Raw genomic sequence first — 22,220 nt, forward strand, 5'->3', positions numbered from 1 at the left:
GTCAGGATGTGGGAATGACCGGTGGCCTTTTTTTCTCTGAACCCTAAGCTTCAGGAATGTTGATAACACTTTGTTGTTAAAGCAAAGCCAGTGTTGCAGGGTGGTTTGCTCCTGTGGGAGCCTTGTCGTGGGGGCTCTTTGCTGAGCCAGGAGTTTTGGCAACGGCCAAGGCTGGATGCCCCTCTCTGCTGCTGATCAGCCCTGGTGCACTGGGCCGAGATGGCAGGGTGGTGGAGACATAGCACCGGACGCAGATGACTGCCAGTCTAGGGTCTGCCTTGGGCTGTGACTGTCCCTCTGTCCCCTTCTCATCCATATGGACAGTGCGGCGTCCAGCTGACTTGTGCCTGCAAAGTGCTCTCCTGGCCAAGGCCCTGAGGACACTCATCTGAGAACACCAGAGCTCCAGGAGCAGTGCCTGTCCCCCAGCCAGGCCACCCACCTGCCCCTGCCCAGCCTCCCACCTACCTATGGTGACATCCGAGGAGCTGTGAGCCTCCAGGAAGCGGTTGAGGTGATGCCAGACCTTGGGAATCCAGTCAATGATTTTTACCAGCTCCACATTCCGTACCCGCCCACTGATCTCTGTTTCCATGAGCTTCCGCCTTAGGAACCGGCCAAGGAAGCCCTTCACGGGCTCTGTGTGGTTGGCACAAAGCACCCACCTGGAGGAAAGTCAGCGATAATTTTCAATGATGCTGACTGATAAAAACGACACCAGCCTCCCCAGTCAAAGCTCATTAGATCTGGAGAGTGTCTATGTTAATAGGACAGGCCTCACTATACAACAAACACTGCTCTAATGCTGGACACACATGAACTCCCAATTCATTACAGCAGCCCTATGACTGCCCATTTCACAGACAGATATGCTGAGGCATAGACAGGTTGCACAACTTGCCCGAGATCAAACAGCTAGTTAATAGAAGGGCTAAGATTAGAACTAGGACAGTCTTGCCCCAGTGTCTGGGCTCTAACCACCAAGGCTGTTGCCTCTTGTGTTGGAAGTCAGGCCCTGTGTCAGCCTCTGGAACTATAATCAAGACTAAGACACAGTCCCTGTTCCCTAGAAGCACACAGCCCAGCGGAGGAAGCAGAGAAGCAAACAGAGGAATGAGACGTAATGAAACCTGGAGAATTAGGAAAGGCTTCTCAGAGGAGGGGATGTCTGAGACCAGAAGGGGGCTGGGGTGCGGGCCGCAGGCCATGCTGCACCATCTGCACACGTACGTGGGGTGTGTGGGAAACTGCCAGAGATTCAGAGCAACCAGTGTAATTCAGTGTTTAGACTTGACCAGCCCACCTAAGGAGTCTGATTCCATCCTGGAGCCAATGGGGAGCCCCTGAAGGACTTTAAAGCATGAGGGCTTTATGGTCAGATTTGAATTCTAGAATGCTCACTTGGATGCCGCTGGCACAGGAGATTGCCTGCAGGGAGCCAAGCTGCAGGCAGGCCCACTGGCCACAAAATGATTGCAGCGGTGTATTGGGAGACGGGGTGGTGCTGGGGGCAGGAGGAGAAAGCGTGGACGGGACAGGACAGCCTGGATGCAGAGGTGGCCATGATGTCAGGCCCGGGGGCATCACCATTTCTGACGGTTACGATGCAGGTCCACTTCCAACAGATCGCCCTCTAGGATGCGTGCAGTGCCGCCAGTGTAAGGGAGCCGGGGGGTGGCCCCAGAGCGGCTTCTCAGCCGCACGTAAGGGCCCAGGCAAGCAGCAACACAACCTCGCACGACTGATCTGGACAGCCCCTCCTGCACCCCCGCAGGGACGGCTCCCTACGACAGCACTGGGGCAGAGGGACTCGCGGGGGACTCACAGGCCCACAGACCCAGCGACGAGGGGACATTCATAAGCAAGAGCTTCCGTTGCTCAAGTTCACTAGGGATGGAGAGACGCGTTGCAGGAAACGCACAGGGGACGCAAGCCCAGAGCTGCCATCCTGACACTGCCACCCCCGGGGCGGAGAGTCGGGGAGACCTGGGCTCCTGTCTCCGCTCTTCCACGGGCCAGCTGTGTGACCTCACAGGAATCAATTACTCTCAGCCCCGGTCTCCCCCACCAGCAAGATAAACTAGTGACGCTGCCATGAGAATTAAATGAGTGAGGCTGGGGAGGATCCCCAGCACGACGCCCAACCCAGTGCTGGCCCTCGAAAAGTGATCCCTTACCTGAAGTTGTGGTGAAGCTGCAGGTTGGGGGTAGAAGAGGTAGCCTGGTTCATTGTGCCAATTATGTAAGGGCTGCGGGGGACAGGAAGGAAAAGAAGGCTCTGTGACTCGAAGCCAAGCCAGAGCAGGTGCTCACAGAAGCCCGTGTTGTCTGAGCGTCCAGGCAGGTGGCCGGTTGCCTCCCCCGCCACCCCCACCCCAACCCCCGCGTGAGCACGGTGCCCACGCAGCACACATCATGTGGCCGCCGGCTTCCTGGGGGCCAGGAGGCCCGGAACCGGCCTTTACCATTTATGGTCCTTGCAGTTGAGCAGCCCATTGAAGATCTCGCCCAGGGAGCTGACGTGATGCAGGTTGTCCAGGATGATGACGAGGGGCATGTCTGCAGCGTTGTTCTCGCTGGTGCATTGGTCAGCAAGGTTGGACAGGTACTGGCGCAATTCCTGTGGAGGCCAGGTAAAGAATAAGTGGGTGAACGCACCCCGGAAAGATGCACACACTCGGAGCCTTCACTTTGCCCGGGTCAACGCAGGTGCAAAGGCCTTTCAGGAGGCCGTGTGGTGAACAAGTGTTGCGTGCCCATCTACTGCACAGCGCTGGGCTGGGCAGGGGGTGGGGAAGGCCTGGGTCCAGACTCCTGGAATTCACCAGGTAACAGAACTCCTTCCGCCTGGGGCAGGAGCACAGCACCATGGGGTGCCCAAGCATAGTTTTATGTCTCTGCTCTGACACTTTTCTAGAAGTATTGTCATTCTTCTTGATATTGCATATCATGCTCCCCCTCCAGTAAGCTCGCACTTGCCTGAGACCTGTTTACACAGAAGCCCTCGATGAATCAATACAGCAAAGGAGCCATCCCCACACAGAGGTAAGCACTGCTGACTGGTGCCATCACAGACAGAAAACCAACAGTGCAGGGGCAGGGGGTCTACATGCACAGGAAGCCCCGGGATATCTGGTGGAAGGGGTAAGCTCTGAACTGAACTGTGGAGAACACAAGGGGGATTGGCTTGATCTGGAGCTGGTATGCAGCCCAGCATGGCTAGGGTTAGGGATGTGTGTCAGGGGAGGAAGAGGAGGAGGAAGAGACTGAGCTGGCACAATTTCCTGGCCAGTTGGTTCCCATTCAACCTACTGAAAGCAATCATCTGGGAATGAGGTCTAGGAATCTACATCTTTGAGCATGCCAGGTGATTCAAGGCAGAAGAGTCATTTCCCAATCACCTTTGACTCAGGGCCAGCCAGAGCGAACCATCCATCACCTCCCACTGTGTTGAACAGTGATCAAGTTTGAGAAAACATTTCCCAACCCTCGCCCGGGCCTAGGTCTAAACGTCTCCACTGGTCCCCATGAAGCAGGATTGAGCCCATCTGCTAGCTCTAGAGTCTAAGACTCCGACTTGAGCCCTAGTCCACTGCCCTGTACCATTCAAGGGGTCCTAGGCACATGGCCACTTGCCTCAAGCCTCAGGTTCCTCTTCTGTGATACCAAGGTAACAACAACCTCTCCCGTGAGAATATTGCTGTAAGGCAGTCAGTTTGCTGGTCATGGCAAGCAGTGTGTGATGTGAGCTGTTGTTATTATTAGTGTCATCGCTGTTCCTGAAGAGGTTACATTTGGGACAGACGACAGCACCGAGATGGCACGTGACAAGTTCTTGGTAAACTACAATAGATGCATTGGGGGCGAACCTAAAGACCTACTAACACTGAGCTTCATACGCGGCTCATAGCGGACGAGTGAGGAATGAGCCAGCTCGCCTTACAGATGGCGCTTTTCACTGAAGCTGTGGATGAAAGCCTTCCTTTCTGCTCCCCCACCGTGACTTCCTTCACCAGGCTTTCATAACCACCAAGGGAGAACACAGAGGAAATGCTGATTTCCCATCAGGGTGGCAGTGACATTAACAGTTCTTTTTTTCTTTTTTTTTTAATGTTTATTTCGTTTTGAGAGAGACAGAGCACAAGCAGGAGAAGAGCAGAGAGAGAGAGAGAGACAGAATCAGAAGCAGGCTCCAGGCTCCTGTCAGCACAGAGCCCGATGCGGGGCTCGAACCCATGAACTGTGAGATCACGACCTGAGCCGAAGTCGGACGCCTAATCGACCGAGCCATCTAGGCGCTCTGCATCAACAGTTCTGAAGGGGCCAAACAGCAGCCTCTGGATGACCGCCTCACCTTGCTGGACTTGTGGTCCACGTTGAAGGTGGCGATGACGCCGTCTGTCAGCTCCCGTCCCTCCCGAAGCACCAGGTACTCGGACAGCCGGTTGGCCAGGTAGGTTTTCCCGGTGCCGCTGGGGCCGGAGAGGATGATCCGCCGGTGCTCCACCAGCAGGGAGACGTAGCGCTGCAGGATGGGCTTGGGGATCAGGGATTCGAACACCAGCGAGTCCAGGCTGTTCTCCGCGAGCCCTGTGTTGGGGAGAGGGACGGGAAGCATCTGAAGCCCCGGGGAAGCTCTGCACTTGCCACCTGGGACAGCCTATCTTTTTCCGTGGCGGCCACTTGTCTGGAGACCGCTGCCCACCCAGGTACGTGGCAGGCTGGGCACAAGTGGCCGTTGCTCCCTGATCATGAGTACCACGTGCTCCAGCCCCTGGCTGGACGCAGACTCAACTTTAACACCGGGCCCTTGGGCCCCCGTCTGTCCTCTGCAGAGTTCCTAAGACTGGGCTCTGCTTGGCTGTCTGGATTTACCCACTGGGGTTTGCCCAAACCAAACCTGGGTCTCCCGTGTCTGCCAGGACCCCAGGGGTTGCCCTGTCACCCTGTTTGCTCCCGCATGCCACTGCTGCCCACACTCACATACGCCACACAGGCAGCAACGCTTTCATCTTTAAAACAAAGAAATGCAATTTGATTCGGGGATATGATGATCGGCAGGCAAAGGCTACGATGCTAAGACCTCTGAGTCTCAAAGTCAAGAGGAAATGCATTCTTCCCTTCTCCTACCTGAGACATCTCCACCAATCAGGGCTGTTGGCTTTTTTTTTTTTATAATTTTTTTTTTTAACGTTTATTTATTTTTGAGACAGAGAGAGACAGAGCATGAACGGGGGAGGGTCAGAGAGAGGGAGACACAGAATCTGAAACAGGCTCCAGGCTCTGAGCTGTCAGCACATAGCCCGACGCGGGGCTCGAACTCACGGACCGCGAGATCATGACCTGAGCCGAAGTCAGCCGCCTAACTGACTGAGCCACCCAGGTGCCCCGCTGTTGGCTTTTTAAAAAGAGTTATTGTCTTGATACCATTCTCAAAAGAAGGTCCATCCAAGGTTACCTGTCTGAAACCTAAGGCAATTCTGTTAAAACTCACCTCAAGAAAACCAGTATACGTATGTGAAAAAAAAAAGAAGAGCATTTATTCTTTCTTATTTTTTAAAGATTTTATTTTTTTAAAAAAAAATTTTTTTTTCAACGTTTATTTATTTTTTTGGGACAGAGAGAGACAGAGCATGAACGGGGGAGGGGCAGAGAGAGAGGGAGACACAGAATCGGAAACAGGCTCCAGGCTCTGAGCCATCAGCCCAGAGCCTGACGCGGGGCTCGAACTCCCGGACCACGAGATCGTGACCTGGCTGAAGTCGGACGCTTAACCGACTGCGCCACCCAGGCGCCCCTAAAGATTTTATTTTTAAGTAATCTCTACACTCAGTGTGGGGCTTGAACTCACAACCTGTGACAAGAGTTACATGCTCTACCGACTGAGCCAGGCAGGTTCCCCCATTTACTCGATTTTATAATAGCATCTTCCTTCCACATAATTCACTGCAAACAGACCCCTCAAATGCATTTATATGCTTGTCTCTAATCCTCCCCTAACCGAGAACAGTCCCTAAATGCAAGGGACTATTCCAGAATGACCAAGGTGGAGGTTCCTGAATGACTTGGCTTCTGGGTATAGGCCCGAGACTTTCCTGGTACTGAGTTCAGTGTAATCTATACTGGCTCAAACTTGATGCGAAGTGCAGAGTGTAAGGTCTCTCGTCTAAACTTAATAGTAAGGGACAAAAAACCCACAAAAACAACTCTCTCTACATATAGGCTGCTCTTTTGGTCTTTTGCCCTAAAACCCCCTGGGAGTGACTATTCTGCAGATGAACTCACTTCAGGCATGCTCAGTCACATCCCTGCCTCTGGTACCACTTAGGTGGACCATCCACAGCCCACGGACCTCTTGGCTCAAACCCTTGCGTGGTTTATCATGCCTTGAAGGCGTAAGTTTCAAGCACTACCAGAAAACAGAAGAGTCAGGTGTCACTTAAAAATAAACCTGAGCTGGGGCACCTGGGTGGCTCAGTCGGGTGAACGTCTGACTCTTGATTTTGGCTCAGGTCATGATCCCAGGGTTGTAGGATTGGGCCCCACATCGGGCTCTGCTCTGAGCATGAAGCCTGCTTGATATTCTCTCTCTCTCTCCTTCTGCCTCTCTCCTTTGTTCATACTCTCTCTCTAAAAAATAAAAGTAAATTAAGTAAATAAACCTGAGCTGATGCCTCGAGATGCTGAACAACCTGGTGTGCTGACAGTGGCAGGCCGGGCTCCGTGGTGGAGTGGCACGTTCCACTGCGGCAGACCGCCTTGTCACCATCTGTGCAAAGGTCTGGTCCCTGCAGTGGATCACTTCTTTCGCCCCTCAATGCCTGTAGCTGTCGCCTACAAGTGACGACGTGCGCTCACCAGCGTGGATGAGACACGGCTTGAACCGGTGACATAAGAGGCTTTCCTTGAAGCGTTGTATCAGTGTGCCTGGTCCCCCCTCCTCCTGCCCCTTATAGCAGGACTCGTCTTTCTCATGGGGGGCTTGTTCAAGGTGGTTCAAGAGGGGCCGACCCAGCACCTTCAGCCACCAAGGGGCGAACGTGGGGCTAGTCTGGGCCAAACCATCTCCCTGGTCATAATAACTGGTTCGGTGATGGCCATTTGACCCAGGTGGGCCAGAATCACCTGTAAGGATTTTCTGTCATACCTTTCCAGAAGGACATTCTCTTTCTTGGTGAATCCCAAGCCAGAAGGATTTATCAGGGCTACCAGGGCCATTTTAGCAGCCACATGCAGAGAACTCAGATAATACGCAAGGCTGAGGCGGGTCTGGTTCTGATGGCACTCTTGGGATACCTGGACCCAGCAGTGTTTGAAGCGTATTCCAGGATTTTCCAGGTGCATTTCCTTTTTTGATAAAGCTAGTTTGGGGTAGGTTTCTGTCACTTACAGCCTGAGACCACATTTGTGCAATTTTGCTTGCTAGCCAGATAAGAAGGTTGTGGGTGAGGCTCAAGGAGTAGTAACAGACAGCTCGCCATCGTCAGAGCAAGCATATAGATTTTTGCTGATAAGGAATGGTGAGGTGCTTCTGGAAAACCTTGCAACCGGGAAACAAAGCTTGCATCAAACCACCCCAAAAGTGCACTGTTAAAACTCCAGTCAAGAGCTGTGCCTTCCAGGGAATTAAGAAATGGGACACCCTGAATGCTGAGCCTCATATACTGTTTATTAATCTATTCTTTGTGGGTTCATAAAATACAGGGAAAAAAGGGGGTTGCACTCAAATACATTGGTGTCAGACTGGATCAAACAGCCTTTTTAACGGCAAGAGTTAGTGTATTAAATTATAGAGTCAGTGCACCAGCACATTCTTCTCTTTCTGCCCCTACATCCAAATGGGTATAATGATGTAGTATTCTAGACTTATTTGGCCACGACACTGTTTTTTCCCCCACAAGATACTTTGTGGGCCTAGAGTTCCACGGAATACACTTTGGCCTGGGGCTTAACATCCGAGGTGATGAGGCAATCGGAAGCACCAGCAGCACTGTGTGTGGGCAAGAGCTTCAGAAATTTCATCAGAGTGCTCTGAGCAATGCCTCTAGAGCAGATTGTGGCTCCCATCCATAGAATGGGACCATGTCCAAGGCTAGCTGGCAAGAGGAGTCCACTGGTATTGGTGGAGCCCCACTTCAGCAGGGTTATTAAGATTCCATCATCTTAGAGTCAGAAGGCTAATGGGACGTTTTGTTATATAATTTCGGCAATAAACTAAAATTGTTTGTTTCCGGTGGTGGTTGAAAAAGCTAAAAAACCGTTCAACTTGCTTAGGTAAGAATGACTGCGGTTGCAGTGGGGCGGGGGTGGGGGAGGAGAAACCAACCCCACCCCCCACACATGTGCAAACAAAACTGTGGCCATGATTTCCAACCATGTTTTGCCAAGTCACAAGACAAAAGCTCAATTCTTGAAAACTCCGACCTCCACAATCGGCCGAGTTACCTTTGACAGTCACGGAGATGGTCGTGTTCTCTCCGACCAGATAGCCACAGGGAAGAAGCTCGGGGGTCTCCGAGGTGTGGCTGCGCTTGATTTCCCCAATGCTGTAGCCCAGAACGCTATCTGAATTCAGCCCCAGCTGACTCACGGGGTCGACGTGAATGATGTACTCCTGGGAAGAATAAAATCAAGACCCTATCAAAGATGTGGCTAGAATCTGCCCATGACTCATGTTTTCCTTGGGTGATTTATGGTCATTTTCTTTCTCAGTTGACGCCTGGGTTGAAACCGAGCTGTGGAACGAGGTGAGAAGAGCTGGCTTTCCATGGGGATGATTCCCAAGTATCACAGGCCTCTTAAAGTACAGATTTATTTGGTTAGTGATGTGGGGGGAGCCCTAACACAATCGTGAACGTTTAGTCTGGATGAACCAAGCAAGGAAAACTTAGGCTGCGTTGCGTCAGTTCAGCTGAAGTCCTTAAGGTGCCAGGGCCTGTGAATAGTGCTGGAAAATGCACGAGAAAGTAATTCTGACAAGAAATCCCTCCACTGGCCCCTTTCCTTGGCTCAGAACAAAGACTACACCGATGACAAAGGGAACAAGCCCCGGGGCTGCAAGAAAAAAAACAGCTCCTGATCTTTAAACAGGAAAAGTTGGGTTTAATTTGGAAGGTGTTCCCTCTGAGGTAAGTGACCAAAAGGTTTTAGGTCAGTGAACTTGGACCAAAGGTCCATGGGCTAGGTGGTGGCTGGACAATGACTTGATGTGAAATACTGGTAACAGGCCTCTCTACCTTTAATGGTCTCACTTCCTCACATATGATGCCCCAACAGGATCTTTTCAGCCCAAACTGTTGGTCGTTTTGATCCAAGGATGTCCCGACTGCCCATCAGCAGAATTAAGGTTTTGGCTCTAGGCAGCAGGAGTGGGTTGCCCTCAGCCATTCACATCTCTTGCCCAGTCACATTTCTGCAGCCTGCCAAGACGGGGAATGATCTCTGGTCAGAGAACAGAAGTTCCTGTGTGTGAAACCAGCTGAAACCAGATGCTAGAAAAAGACTGGAGTATACTAGTTAAGTCAGGTTTTGAAGTCAGACCAGCTCAATTAGACCAACATGGTTGACTTCTAGGTCCACGACCTTGGGCAAGTGACGTGATCTGAGCCTCACTTTCCTCCTCTTTAAGTGGGAAACTAATAGGACCTTCCTCACAGGCCTGAAGATAAATTGGGGTTATGTTAGCATGACCCCTAGCACCAAAAATATAGGTTACCATTATTGCTCAGGGGATATGATTAATGAACACATAGGATTGCTGACTCACTTCAGGACGATAGAAAAAACATGTATGAAAAGCTTCTTCCAAAACCACCTTGTGATTGAAGGTTCACTTCAGGACTCATTAGTTATCTCTCCTGTGACAAACACCCACCCACTCCAGTAGAACAACTACAAAAATAACTATGCCGATATCCTTGACTCTGGCCATTGATGAGATGTTAATGTTACATGAAGCACAGATCACAGACTCTGCAGTGTTGGCAAGGATGCTGGGCAAGTCAGGTCAAATCCTCCCGAAATGAAGAATGGAAATTTGACGTTTTAGCTTTGGCCACAGGGCACTCACTCCAAAGCGTATTCAACAGGACACGCTTCTAAGGTGAAGGGAGAATTTGAACATAAGCAGCTCACCACAAGAGGCTCAAATACTCCATCAAGGCTGGGGAGATGACCCTCGCTGGCTGGCCAATCACTGCCAAGGGTATCCGAGAACAGTGTGGGCAATCATCAGTCTGTACTTACCATTTTCCTGTTACTTGAGTGCCAGGGGACAAGTCCCAGCCAGCAACACAAGGATGGGGTGGGGAGCAGGCCCAAGAAGTGGCCAGGTTCGGGACACAGACCGCCCCTTCCCTCCCTGAGCCCAGGCACCCACTTCAGGCAGACTACTGCAGCTGTCTTCTTAGACACTTACTTTGAAGAGTCGTCTAACCACCCCATCGAGCACATCCCACTTCGTCTTGCCACTAACTCCAATGCAGCCAATAAGAAAGAGGTGTGGTCTGGAATCCTAAGGGTAAGGAAATGTATGCAGGGGAAAAACAGGTGAATCTTTTTTGACACACGTTAGCAAGGACTCAGATTGCCTTAGAACTCCACCAATGGTTTGAGAGGGAAATAAAAGTCCTATTTGTTTTAACACCAGATTACGATTTAACTTAGATCGAATGCAACGGTCTTAAATCTTTCCCACTCCACTGCAAAAATACCAATCCGTGGGTCAGGAAAAGAGGATCTCCTCTCTGGAATCTAGGACCTTCTACCAAAGGTATACCTTGTGTAGGTGCGTAGATCACATCCCTTGCCTGGAATGCTTTCCCCTCTCCTATCTGCCATCTCTCCCTTTCCAAACCTTGCTTGCAAACTCACCTCTTCTAAGAAGCCTTCAGTGATTAATCCACCAGGCTCAGAGCTGACATGCTTCAGTGGTTCCGTACGTAACTTATATATTGATATCTTCTATACTTGTTTATTTTTAGGTATCTATGTCTTACTTGTAAGTCAAGTTTGTCTCCTTGCCAAATCTTAAACTCCCTCAGGATAGAGTATGTTCAATTTTTGTCTTCTTTTTAAGAACGTGTATTGCTTTTCTGCTAATTAAAACATACTCGATTCAGAAAACAAAACTCTGGGAAGTTCATAAAAAAATACTCCTTTTCTCTTTCTTTTGAATTTGTGTGCCCAGGGCTCTGCATGGTCAGGGCTAACTAATCACGACAGTAACAAAAACTAATAGAACATTCCGTTTTGTTGGATTTTAAAATCTTAGATCTGACATGCTCATAAGGATACAGAAATACGAGGGTGGCAGCAGGGGGTGGGGGGACAGTGGCATATGTGGCAATTAAGCAAAATCATCGGAGAAAAGAGCACCGGCCTTGCAGTGAGAAGATCTGGCCTCCCCAGCTCCCTTGTAATCTTAAGTAAGTGATGCTTAGGCATTATGTTTCTCAGTTGTAAACTGAGGTGACATCATCTGGTCAACCAACTTCATCTGGATGCTGTGGTGATCCAATTTTTAAGAGGGACTCAAACTTTTGGGAAATGTACAATTTACCTGTTCATGTTGAGGACCACGAGAATGATGCAAATCCACAGGTATCCCGATTTTTTTTTTTTTTTTACAAGAATGTTCCAAGAATGGATTTTCCCCTGATAGTCCTATCACTAGTCAAGCTCTGAAAATGGAGCTCTTTATATGTATTGGATCTTTTTTAGGCTAGATGATGAGAAAATCACTGGCAGCTCCAAACTCTGGACCTATCCCCTCCCGTAAGACTCAAGGGCCAGCCACACAGCGGAATCCTCTGGCAAAGAAAGTCTGGCCGCACACGCTTTGTTTCGGTGGGCACTGTGGGTTCCCTAGCACTCCGAGACTACAAATAGTGTGTTGGCGAGAATGCTGAGAAACATCCAACAAAAAACTGAAGAGGACTTGAAATAGCGACTTGTGAAGTCTTTCTCCACTTATATGAGATGGTCATTTGGATTTAATCAGTGACTAAAAATGAACTTTGTCAACCCCCACCCCTACCCCAAAATAGTCCCTAGTGCGGGTGTGGCCTCCTCAGACTCTGGAAGAGAACAGAAACTCCTCAGAAAACTGAGATTCCTCAGCTTCGGGGAGTCAGGACGCCCCACTGGCTTCACTTTTAGCCACGTGTGTCACCGGGCCACCTCAGTCTCCCACGTTCTCCGCAGTCTCTGAACACCGGGCAAAACGGGTGCTCTCGGGTCAGCTGGGATTGGTCAGTTTGCTTCTGTGCCTTCTGTGCTCACGGTGCTTAGCTGCCTCAGAAGTGCTTTAGGAACACATGACCTCAGAAAGGCCATTTCTGACTGATGGCAGTGTTTAGTTGGTTCCGTGGAAAGGCAGCAGGGGAATATTTTTAGCACCTTTTATTAGACTTTGCAAACAAGAGAGGGAGGGAAGAGCCGTTTGCTCCCTTTAATTGTGTCAAGATGCTGCTGGGGATTATGGTTAGTGAAGGAAGGGGTTAGTAGTACTTCCAGATCACCTCAGGTGCTGAGGTGATCCGGTTTGACGATGACATCACTAAGCTAGGTAGTTCTACCTGGGGGAAGGGACAAGCAGAGCAGGGAAAGGGATCCAACTAACCTCCTTCCACTTCATTTCCTCCTGAAAGCTGACAACTATCTTAACATGCCTGCCTCCTTCCTTCCGAGCCGAGCATTCACCAGTGTCATCCAGCAACATGTCTGCGAATGGAAAACATCAACAGCCTTAGGCACATGGGGACAGCAAAGCCGGCTTCCTGACACCCCCGCTGCTTGTCCGCACGGCAGCGGGACAAACCAGGTGTCGGGGTGCGGGGAAGGGGGGAGGGCGGAATGGAGAATGCAACCACAGAAACCAACGGTGGACCGACCGAGGAGCCAGCAGGCTGACGATGTACCTTGCCAAATGGAAGTGCGAGGCAGAGGCTCAACCAAAACGACAGCAACGCAGCATCATGGGTAAGAAATCAAAGCGCCAGCCTCAATATGCTTACAAAGAAAACCTAGATCGTGTTGGCTAGTTACGGTGCCGGCCTGGAATCCATCCTGAAGGCGGGAAGACCGTATGTACACCAAGCCATTGCCCCAACTGGGACCTGCTACTACGGGGTTTCTATGCAGCATTCGGCTTGCAGGTCACAGCCTCTTCAAATGGATCAAACGGAACTCAACATGGTGGACGAGAGGATCCAAGCGTGTGGCTTGGAGAATTCGGGGCACTGGAGCAAAGCATGACAGCAGTCTAACGGCTGGGCTCATGTTGGTAGCAGACGCACACCCAGACACACACACACACCCCAAGTGCACACACGCCTGTTGCCTCTCCATTTGATCTGTTCACCTGCTTATCTCGGGGCTCTTGCTTGGAGAGTGGAGTGCCAGCTGCAGGCCCCGACCTGCCCCCAGTCCCGTGATGCCACTCACCCAGGCTGGTTGACTCGGTGAGGTTCAAGCTGTGCTGGGAGAGGCCCATGGACTGCCTAGGGGAGGCGGAGAGCGACACCTGGGAGGGCGCCCGGCTGCACCCGCTGCCTTGAGACTCCGACTTTAGCCGGTCGTTCTCAGCTTTCAGCTTCTCTATCTCACTCTGCGAAGAGTAAGGGAGAGGTTCACTTACTAGGTGGAGGTAACGCGGACGAGCCTTACTCTGGAGGAGGAATTGGAAGGTTCCCTGCAGGGATCAAGTGGGTACCCCAGCCGAGGCTGTCAGTCACACTGCCAGAGAGATTCGGCTGTGCTTGCTGTTTGCATATATACAAGACCTGTCTGGCAGGGCAAGGGCCATCCTTTCAGAGAGATGGCCTCTGAAAAGAACTCAGAAATGTTTCCCAGAGTCTGCTGCCCGAGTCCTAAGTGAAAAAGGGGCCTACAATCTAAGAGGTTTGAGTGACTCTGGGCTTGACAGGTGTCTTTCCTGCAGGACTCAGAGGCTTTATGAACTCCTCTGCACTGGGGAACTCAGAGGGGCACACAATAAGTAGCAACCCTCAACACAGTTGATCAAAGAGTTTTCCTTTCGCTGAGGCTCTCCTGGAACAAGTGTTCCATGGAACCCCCTTTGGAAGATGCTGTCCTCCAGTGAGGTCCCGTTTGGCAGAGCCCACAGGGCTCTTTCATTTTTATGAATATTTAGAGAAAACCCTACTATGTGCAAAGCATGGGTGCTACAGCCTGAGAAAGGGATGCAAAAAAAAAAAAAAAAAAAAGCTAAAAGACCCAAATGCCTTCCAATCCATGATGGAAGGCAAGGGGTTGTAAGAACAAATCTATAGGAATTCAGACGAGGGCACTAACGCTTCCAGAATGCAGGGCCTGGGAAAACTTTGCAGAGTAAGAGGCTCAACTTTGAGGAAAGGGTCCAAATCAGATGTGCAGAAAGAGATCCTTGTGGAGGGAACTAGATGAAACAGAAATCCCTGAGCAGCCAAAGGGAGCAGGGGCTCCCTCTGGCCATTGAGTTGAGTCTGGAAAGTAGAACTGTGAATAGGTGGGTAGTAGATTATGAGCAAAAAGGGGGGCGCCTGGGTGGCTCAGTAGACTGAGCATCCGGCTCTTGGTTTTGGCTCAGGTCATGATCTCACGGTTTGAGTTCGAGCCCCATGTCAGGCTCTGTGCCGGCAGTGTGGAGCCTGCTTGGGATCCTTTCTCTTCCTCTCTCTGCCCCTCCCCAGCTTGCTCTCTCTCAAAAATAAATAAATGAACTTGTAAGAGCCAATGGCAGAGCCACTGAAAGTTACACAAAGGGGAGATGCATGGTTCCTCCTATACCTTGAAAAGACTCATCTTTGGGCAATATCCGGGAGGACATGAAAAGAGGAGGAGCCTCGCTGCTTTGGAAAAGAAAGAGAAAAGAGAGAAAGAGGCTAGGAAAGCAGAGGGCTGCAACGGTCTGCAGCCCTAGCTTGGCAGAGAGCAGCCTCCTGCCACTCCCTCCCCAGACAGCCTTGGGCCCAGCCCATGCTCCCGGGCTCACCTGCATCCTGTTCATGGCCTCCCGGAGCTGGTCGAGCTGGTGTGCGGAGCTGAGGGCTTCTAGGCGGATGTCTGTCAGCTTCATCTCCTTGTCTCTCAGCTCATTTCGGAGCTGCATGACTGTCTCGGCTTCACTGTCCATGCACTCTGAAATTCTAGGGAAGGGGGGTGGGTGTTACTGATGAGAACAGCTCTGAGTTCATCTCCCTCCAGTCCTCCACTGACCACTGGTCCACATCCATCAGCAGGCCTGTGCAGCAGTGACCCTGTCTAACCATCTTCCCAGTGCTTCCTGGAGGCAAGAAGATCAAAGCACCTGAAATTCACATATTGTATTACCATCTTCCCTTGCAGAGCTCTGACACTCAGAATGGCTTTGGTGTGCCTTTCGACAAAGTTCCAATAATCTGGGATAAGCAGGAGCTGGCCAAAGGGAGTAGTAACCTTTGGGGCTTGAAACCACCCCCCCCCCCCTCCAATGTGTACCCAGCTGGGCCCCTTTAATGACACCACAGGCTCCTTGAGATCTGAACCCACTCAGAGAAGGAAGGTCAACTGTCTGTTTTAAAGATTAGACACTCTAAGGTCAGAAAGCTGAGGAGTGATTTTTATTTGCCCCCAAATGAAAGTAACCTAAAGATTCCTGTGGAGGGAGTTAGTCTATTTTTGGTCACATTCTGAAACTCAGTCTTTTGAAAGTGTCTTGAGAGAACAACATTCCTTCCTTCCCCCACCCTTCCACACTGCTTCATAAGCTCTCAGCAAGGAAGGGAAACATCGTGCACAGTCAGCAGACAGGGTGATAGGATACAGAAGCCAGTTTTAGGTGAAAATTGAGCAACAGCGTTTTTCAGTGTCGTCCTTTCCACCCATATGCCATTATCACCTTCTAGGCTGGGTTCCCTATGTGATTAGTCAGGTTTGCTGTTCGGATACCTGGCAGGTCAGCACTAAGTGGAAGACCAAATCTCCATGTTAGAAAAGGTGGTTCTATGGAAAAAAAAAAAAAAAAAGGATGGTGATTTCAAAGATCATTGGTTCTGGGGTGAGGGGTGATCCAGAATAAGAAGCTTTGACATTTCTTGGACTGAAGACTGGAAAAAAAAAAAAAAAAAAAAAGGACATGTTCCTAAAGTTACAAAGCTGAGGCTGATTATCTCTGAAAGATATGATGAACATGTGGTCTCTGCAGAAATAACTGTGCAGCCTGCTCTCCAAGACCAAATTCTGGATCTGAGGCCAAAAAAAGCCTGACCTGTAAAACGGGTTGAGGGTGTGGAAGTGTTCATTGCCAGGGGGAAACCATTTATAATCGTTGAAAGAAGTGTAATTGTATTTGGGGGGCAGAAAGGACTAGAAGAAAAATTTAACACCTGAATAGCCAAACTGTTCTGTTGTTATTTTCTTGACCTACACCTGAATGGTTTTCATTTGAGGGATGCAAAGAGAGGAAAACCACCTCCTACTTTTAGAAGTTGTCAGTAGCCAAGGGAGTTTCTTGGCTTTAAAATCTTCTAAAAACTCTCACTCCTGAAAATATTATGATCATTCCCATTCTATACCCATGACAAACCGAGGCCAACAGATCTGGGACTAAGAGGGCTAGAAAATGTCTCTAGAAATCAGATCTTGCCCCTCCCCCAACCCTCACCCCTCTCTGTGCTGTGAGTAGGCTATAGTTTGTAAGGTTTAACTAAATGGTCATGCCTTTCTGGTTTGCAAGGTTTGCAGTGGGAGCTTGCAAACACTAGTTTCTTCTTGAGAGAGGAGTACGGGTTCCTGGTTTAAATGGAGAGTAAAGTCTGAGCAAAATTCCATTGTGACACTCCAGGCTTCTCTAAACCACGCCCTGCACAGACTTGGAAGGCTCCAATTCACTGTAGAGAACAGTTAGCCTCCATTCACACCATCAGTCGGGTGCGTCTGGCGCTCCAGGGCAAGGCATTTTGCCCCAGTCTCCTTCACATGATCTGTACATTTTCCCCAGAAGCTTCCTCAACAAGACAGACAAGACTTCCTCAGCACCCACCCCTGTGGGCTGTATCACATGAGCTACCTTGTGAAGCTTGGCCAAGGAGAGGGGATGTCCTCCTACTTAGCACAGAGATGTTGAAAATTAAGGTTTTTTTTTTTTTTTTAAAGATTTTGTTTTCAAGCAATCTCTACACCCAACAACGTGGGGCTTGAACCCACAACCCCAAGATCAAGAGTGTCATGCTCCACTGACTGAGTCGGCTATGTGCCCTGAAAATTAAGTTCTTCTGCAGCAGCCCCAGCTAGGTTTTAGTCTCTATCTATCCCTCTTGTCAAGGACAGCACTTTTTCCCTTGGTTCCTTCCATGCTAGACCTTTGTACATCTCTGATAATTTGGTTGCACTCAACAGGTTACCCCCTACATGGCTGGCTGCTCCAGGACCAGGGTTCTCTGCATCATTTCTGGTGTCTGATCACACTGATCAAATATAACAGGTGCTCAGTAAATTCATATGGAATACACAAATGACTATGCCAGGCATGTGAAGCGTATTATTTAATTTACTACATCTACTAACAACTCCTTGAAGAGGTATTGCCATGATCTCCTTTTAAAAGGGGGGTGGGGGGGAGGAGTCCTAGAGATATTAACAGGCCCATTAAAAATGACAGAATCATGGGCAGCTGGGTGGCTCCGTTGTTTAAGTGCCCGGCTCTTGGTTTTGGCTCAGGTCATGATCTCACAGTTCATGAGTGTGAGTGCTGCATTGGGCTCTCTGCTGTCGGCACAGAGGTCGCTTTGGATCCCCTGTCCCCATCTCTCTCTGCCCCTCCCCTGCTCATGATCTTTCTCCCTCAAAAACAAATAAACATTAAAAAATAACAACAAGCCTCCCCGCTCCCCAAAATGACAAAATCAGGATCAAGTCTGGTGGGTCTACGTAACTCTAGAGCCCATGCTCCTGAATTATATCCAGCAGGCACTCAATACATGCTCATCCACTTCATGGACTACTTCCTGAAGCAACCTGATGTAGATTTTCTCCTACTCAGTCCCTAACATGATACTCCCAAATTTCCACTGTCTTGGCCCAAAGGCAGGGTTGGTGGCATACCTAATTTTAAATGCCTCCAGTATGGGAAACACTGCCTTCCCACGTTACCATTCCTTTCGCCCACAGGGTAGGAACTTTTCTGAGCCCCCTACCCCACCCTCCACTTCTCTGCCTCGGGTTTCTTCTTTGAACTTCCTCTCACATCTAGATTTGCACATTCTTACAAACCCTTCAAGGTTGGAAAGAAGCATTTGCTCTCTGCCCACCCTTTGGAAAACCAGACCCAAAACAAACATCTCCAGTGTGCATGGATGCTGTGGAATGTCAGAGAAGGTCAGCAGTGCCCAGAGTCTGCCCCACCCGATCCCTCCGGGGAAAGTGGTTTGGAGGGAGCCTTCTCGCAGTGGCCGCTGGGAGCGCTGCACAGCCCAGTGCGGCATCCTCTCTTTCTCTTCCTCATCCTCCCTGGCCACCCAGCAGCACTTGACCCTGCTACCAGAAGTTTCTTCTCTCTGCTTCTGTTTTCCTCCCACCTCCTCTCATCTCGCTGGCTGCTCTCCTTTCTCTTCAGAGCACCCAAAGTTCAGTCCTTGGCCCTCTGGCTCTTTTCCATCTCCATTCAACCCCGTAGAGAACCCTCCAGATTCCAGCTTTCAATACCACCTATGAGCCCATGTCCACCAGATCTACGCCTCCAGGAGTCCCAGGCTGGTTGGCATGTCCATGTGGATGCCTCCTGAGCAGCTCTGACTTCAAATAGCCAAACCAGAGCTCCTGATGCTCCCCCCACTCTGCCCCATCTGCACCTCTTACCGATTCAAGAAACAATACCTTCACATACCCAGGTACTCAAGTTGCAAACCTAGGAATATTCGAGGATTATTCTTCTCTTTCCCCTCACACTCCACATCACCATGTGCTGTCAACTTTCTTCTTGAACACATCTTAAACTCACCTGTGCTATGAATTACCATTTGTTTCACTTACGATCTGAACGTCTACAAATCCAATGGTATCTACCTCCATGCAGCTTATACTGTAGATTTTTGCGTGGCGGTGTGTGTGTTGGCAGAGGGGGGGGTACAAAAAACAAATAACCTGGGGCAATCTACACGTCAGGTGGTGGTATGTGCCATGGTAAAAAATAAAACAGGGGAAAGGGAGGTGATGGGGAGTGCTGGCGGTCATGGGGGCATTATTTTACACAAGGTGCACAGACAAGGCATTACTGAAAAGGTAACACTGAACAGAGACATGAAGGAAGAGAATATCTAGAGGAAGAGTGTACCAGGCAGAGAACAAAGAAAGGGCAAGGGGGTGTGATTAGAGTGCTCAAAGGACACGAACCAGGCCATCGTGGGGAGGATGAGGAGGAGAGTGCTATTGGCCTCTTATGTGGTTGCCCTTCCTCTCTATTCCTTATCTACAGGAAGGAGACTGATCTTTGTGAAACATGAATTCAGATGATCTTACATTCCTGCTTAAAACTCTCCAGTGAATGGGCTGTCTGGCTGGCTCGGTCGCTAGAGCAAGTGGCTCTTGAAGTCGGGGTCGTGAGTTCAACCCCCACATTGTGTGTACAGATTACTTAAATAAACTTCAAGAACAAACAAACAAAAGAAACCTCTCCAACGGCTGATAACCCATCACACATAGAAGCAGATGCAAATTTACTTTGACTTCAAAGTCTCCCGTGGTCTGGCCCTGCCTATCTCCATGGCCTCCTTTCTTACCACTTTCCTACTTCCTAACCATGCCGCAGCCACACTGGCCACACACTGGCCATCCCTTGTTCCCAGTCTCCACCTGAGGCTCCTTGCACTATCTGGGGCGAAGGCTGCCCTGCTCCCCACAGTCTATTTCCTTTCCCTCCTGGGTGCGGAGATTTCATTTCTTCCCTTGTGGGTGGGTGGGATGACCCTGTTCAGTGGACTGTGGACAGAGAGGACATGTGTCTCCTCTAGGTCTGGCCCATGAAACTCTCTAAGAGAAACCCCTCTTAGAAACCCCTGCACTCTCTCCCCTCCCCCACCTCACCTGCTGGCTGGACACAGAGCACTCAGCGAAGGACTCAGATCCAGTGGGATGGCTGGATCCAGATGGAAGGAGTCTTCCATGCAGGCTGCCCGACTCAGAACTGGGTTCTGAGCTTTGGGACTCCATGTATTACAGCAGCTAGGGTCACTGACCAGAACTAACCAACGGTCCCTCTTGTCTTGAAGATCTCAGCTGCAATGTCGCCTCCTTTCCGGACCATTCTGTCTGCAGTTGCTGTAGTACTCCGTATCCCAACACCCTATTTTAATTCCTAGCATTAACCTAACCCTGAGCTGTTTTCTAGTTTATTCAGATTTACTTGTTTGATGTCTGCTTTTCGCCCTGGTCTACCAGAACTGAACTTTATCCGTCTTGTACGCCCTTGTAACTGGTGACTGGCACAGAGCCAGAGCAGAAGCTCAGAAGTAAAACAGCTACGCTGGGTGGTGTCCCCGCTGGTCCCTAATCCCTAGGGGTGGGACTCTGGTGAGCATCACCTTAGGCCTCTTCAGAACATCTAGAGTTGTGCCCCGCTTACATGGGTTGTTACATACAATGTTTAAATCCACAAATAAGGAACAGGCGAGTTCCTTTTTCTCCTGGCCAGACAAACTGAGGTGCTCTGGGATGATGGCATGTGTGTCACAGGCAACTGGCCTCTTATTAACTTCTGAGGCACCTAGCGGGTCAAATAGGACTCACACTCTTGGGCATTTACCTAATTCTTTACACAAGAACACGGGCCTAGACGCACTGTGGCCCTGTCCTCAGTGGAGCTGCTCATCTAAGTAAAATGGAGACTCCCCAACAGAGCCATACTTCATGGGTGGGTGGGACTGCTAAAAACTCAAGGCCTTAGGCTGCTTTCCTGTCTTCCACTTTCTGTCTTCCACGGTGACCACGTGGCTGGTGCGCTGCAAAGACCTGGCCGAGCCCCCTGCTCACAGGGCATGCACCCATCTGGTAAGCTGGCCTTCGGACACTTATGCAGGCTGCTGTCATCAGCAGGTGCTGCTGTCTTCAGCTCCGGCGGCTGGATGGTTAAGCGGACTTAGAGTCAGCACCACATACCTGGCTTCCTGAGACTGAAGGAGAAGAGGAAGGAGGCCCTTTAGGCACAGTGTCTGACTAGGCCCTCACGAGGATCCAGGGAAGCAGATGTAATTAATCTCCTTTTTACCAATGAGGAAACTGAGGTGTCTACAACGACCCACTCCCTTGTCCAACCCTAGCTCAGTGGCTGTTTGGACCCCAGCCACAGCAGCTCTCTTCTCCTGGGTACTGGCTCATCTTACTAACAGTACCGCAAACCACACAAGCTCCAGGTCTTTCACTCTTGGCCTGGTATACTCATGGTCTCTAAGGGAATGCAGTCCTATGGGGCAAGGGTAATCTTTCTCACTATTCCAGGAGCTGACACCTGCGTCCCCACTTGTCCATCCCAAGCCATTCCTGACGCACTTCTGTCTGTGGAGTCTGGGCCTTCTGTTATTAGATGGGGCACAGGACTGTCTCCCTATACCTCTGATGGAGCAATGATCAGTGGGTGCTCTGTGGAAATCATGGGAGGTTGGCGACTCTTCCCTTCTACCTACCTAGTTGCCAAGGGGAATAGCAGAGAAGCCAAGGTCACGTGAGCAAACGCCTATCTCACTTAACAGGAGCAGCGGCGCTCCCGAGGAGCTCTGTACGAACTGACTCATCTAAAATTTACTACCCGTAGATTTCAGTTAATCAGTAAACCACTCAGCCATCAAAAAGAATGAAATCTTGCCATTTGTAATGACGTGGATAGAGCTAGAATGTATTATGCTAAGTGAAATAAATCAATCAGTGAGAGGCAAATACCCTATGATTTCACTCATATGCAGTGGGATTTAAGAAACAAAACAGATGACCATATGGGAAGGGAGGGAGAGAAGAGATGGAAACAAACCACAAGAGACTCTTGATGATAGAGAACAGAGGGTCGACAGGGGTAGGTGGATGGGAGATGGGCTAGATGGGGGATGGGTATTAAGGGGGGGGGGGACTTGCTGTGATGAGCACTGGGTGTTGTATGTGATGATGAATCGCTGAATTCTACTCCTGAAACCAATACTGCACTGTATGTTAATTCACTAGGGGAGTTCATGGAGACGAATCATTTTACCAAAGAT

At 50.1% G+C, this 22,220-nt stretch overlaps 1 protein-coding gene across 2 annotated transcripts in view; it reads right to left on the reverse strand.

Annotated features, from left to right (window-relative positions):
* NAV2 (neuron navigator 2) overlaps positions 1-22,220 on the reverse strand; it is a 397,887-nt gene that overhangs the window by 13,293 nt on the left and 362,374 nt on the right. For both annotated transcript variants that reach the window (XM_086677817.1, XM_086677818.1), the window contains 9 exons: positions 14,996-15,149; positions 13,447-13,609; positions 12,623-12,723; positions 10,418-10,513; positions 8,446-8,614; positions 4,355-4,590; positions 2,466-2,620; positions 2,178-2,249; positions 469-665 (listed from right to left, as the gene is read on the reverse strand). In XM_086677817.1, coding sequence (XP_086533943.1) covers positions 469-665; positions 2,178-2,249; positions 2,466-2,620; positions 4,355-4,590; positions 8,446-8,614; positions 10,418-10,513; positions 12,623-12,723; positions 13,447-13,609; positions 14,996-15,149 — 1,343 coding nt within the window. The remainder of the gene's footprint in view (positions 1-468; positions 666-2,177; positions 2,250-2,465; positions 2,621-4,354; positions 4,591-8,445; positions 8,615-10,417; positions 10,514-12,622; positions 12,724-13,446; positions 13,610-14,995; positions 15,150-22,220) is intronic.

This window comes from Puma concolor, chromosome D1, assembly GCF_028749965.1.
Source record: "Puma concolor isolate L17-30 chromosome D1, mPumCon1.1.hap2, whole genome shotgun sequence".
In the NCBI taxonomy this organism is placed as follows: domain Eukaryota; kingdom Metazoa; phylum Chordata; class Mammalia; order Carnivora; family Felidae; genus Puma; species Puma concolor.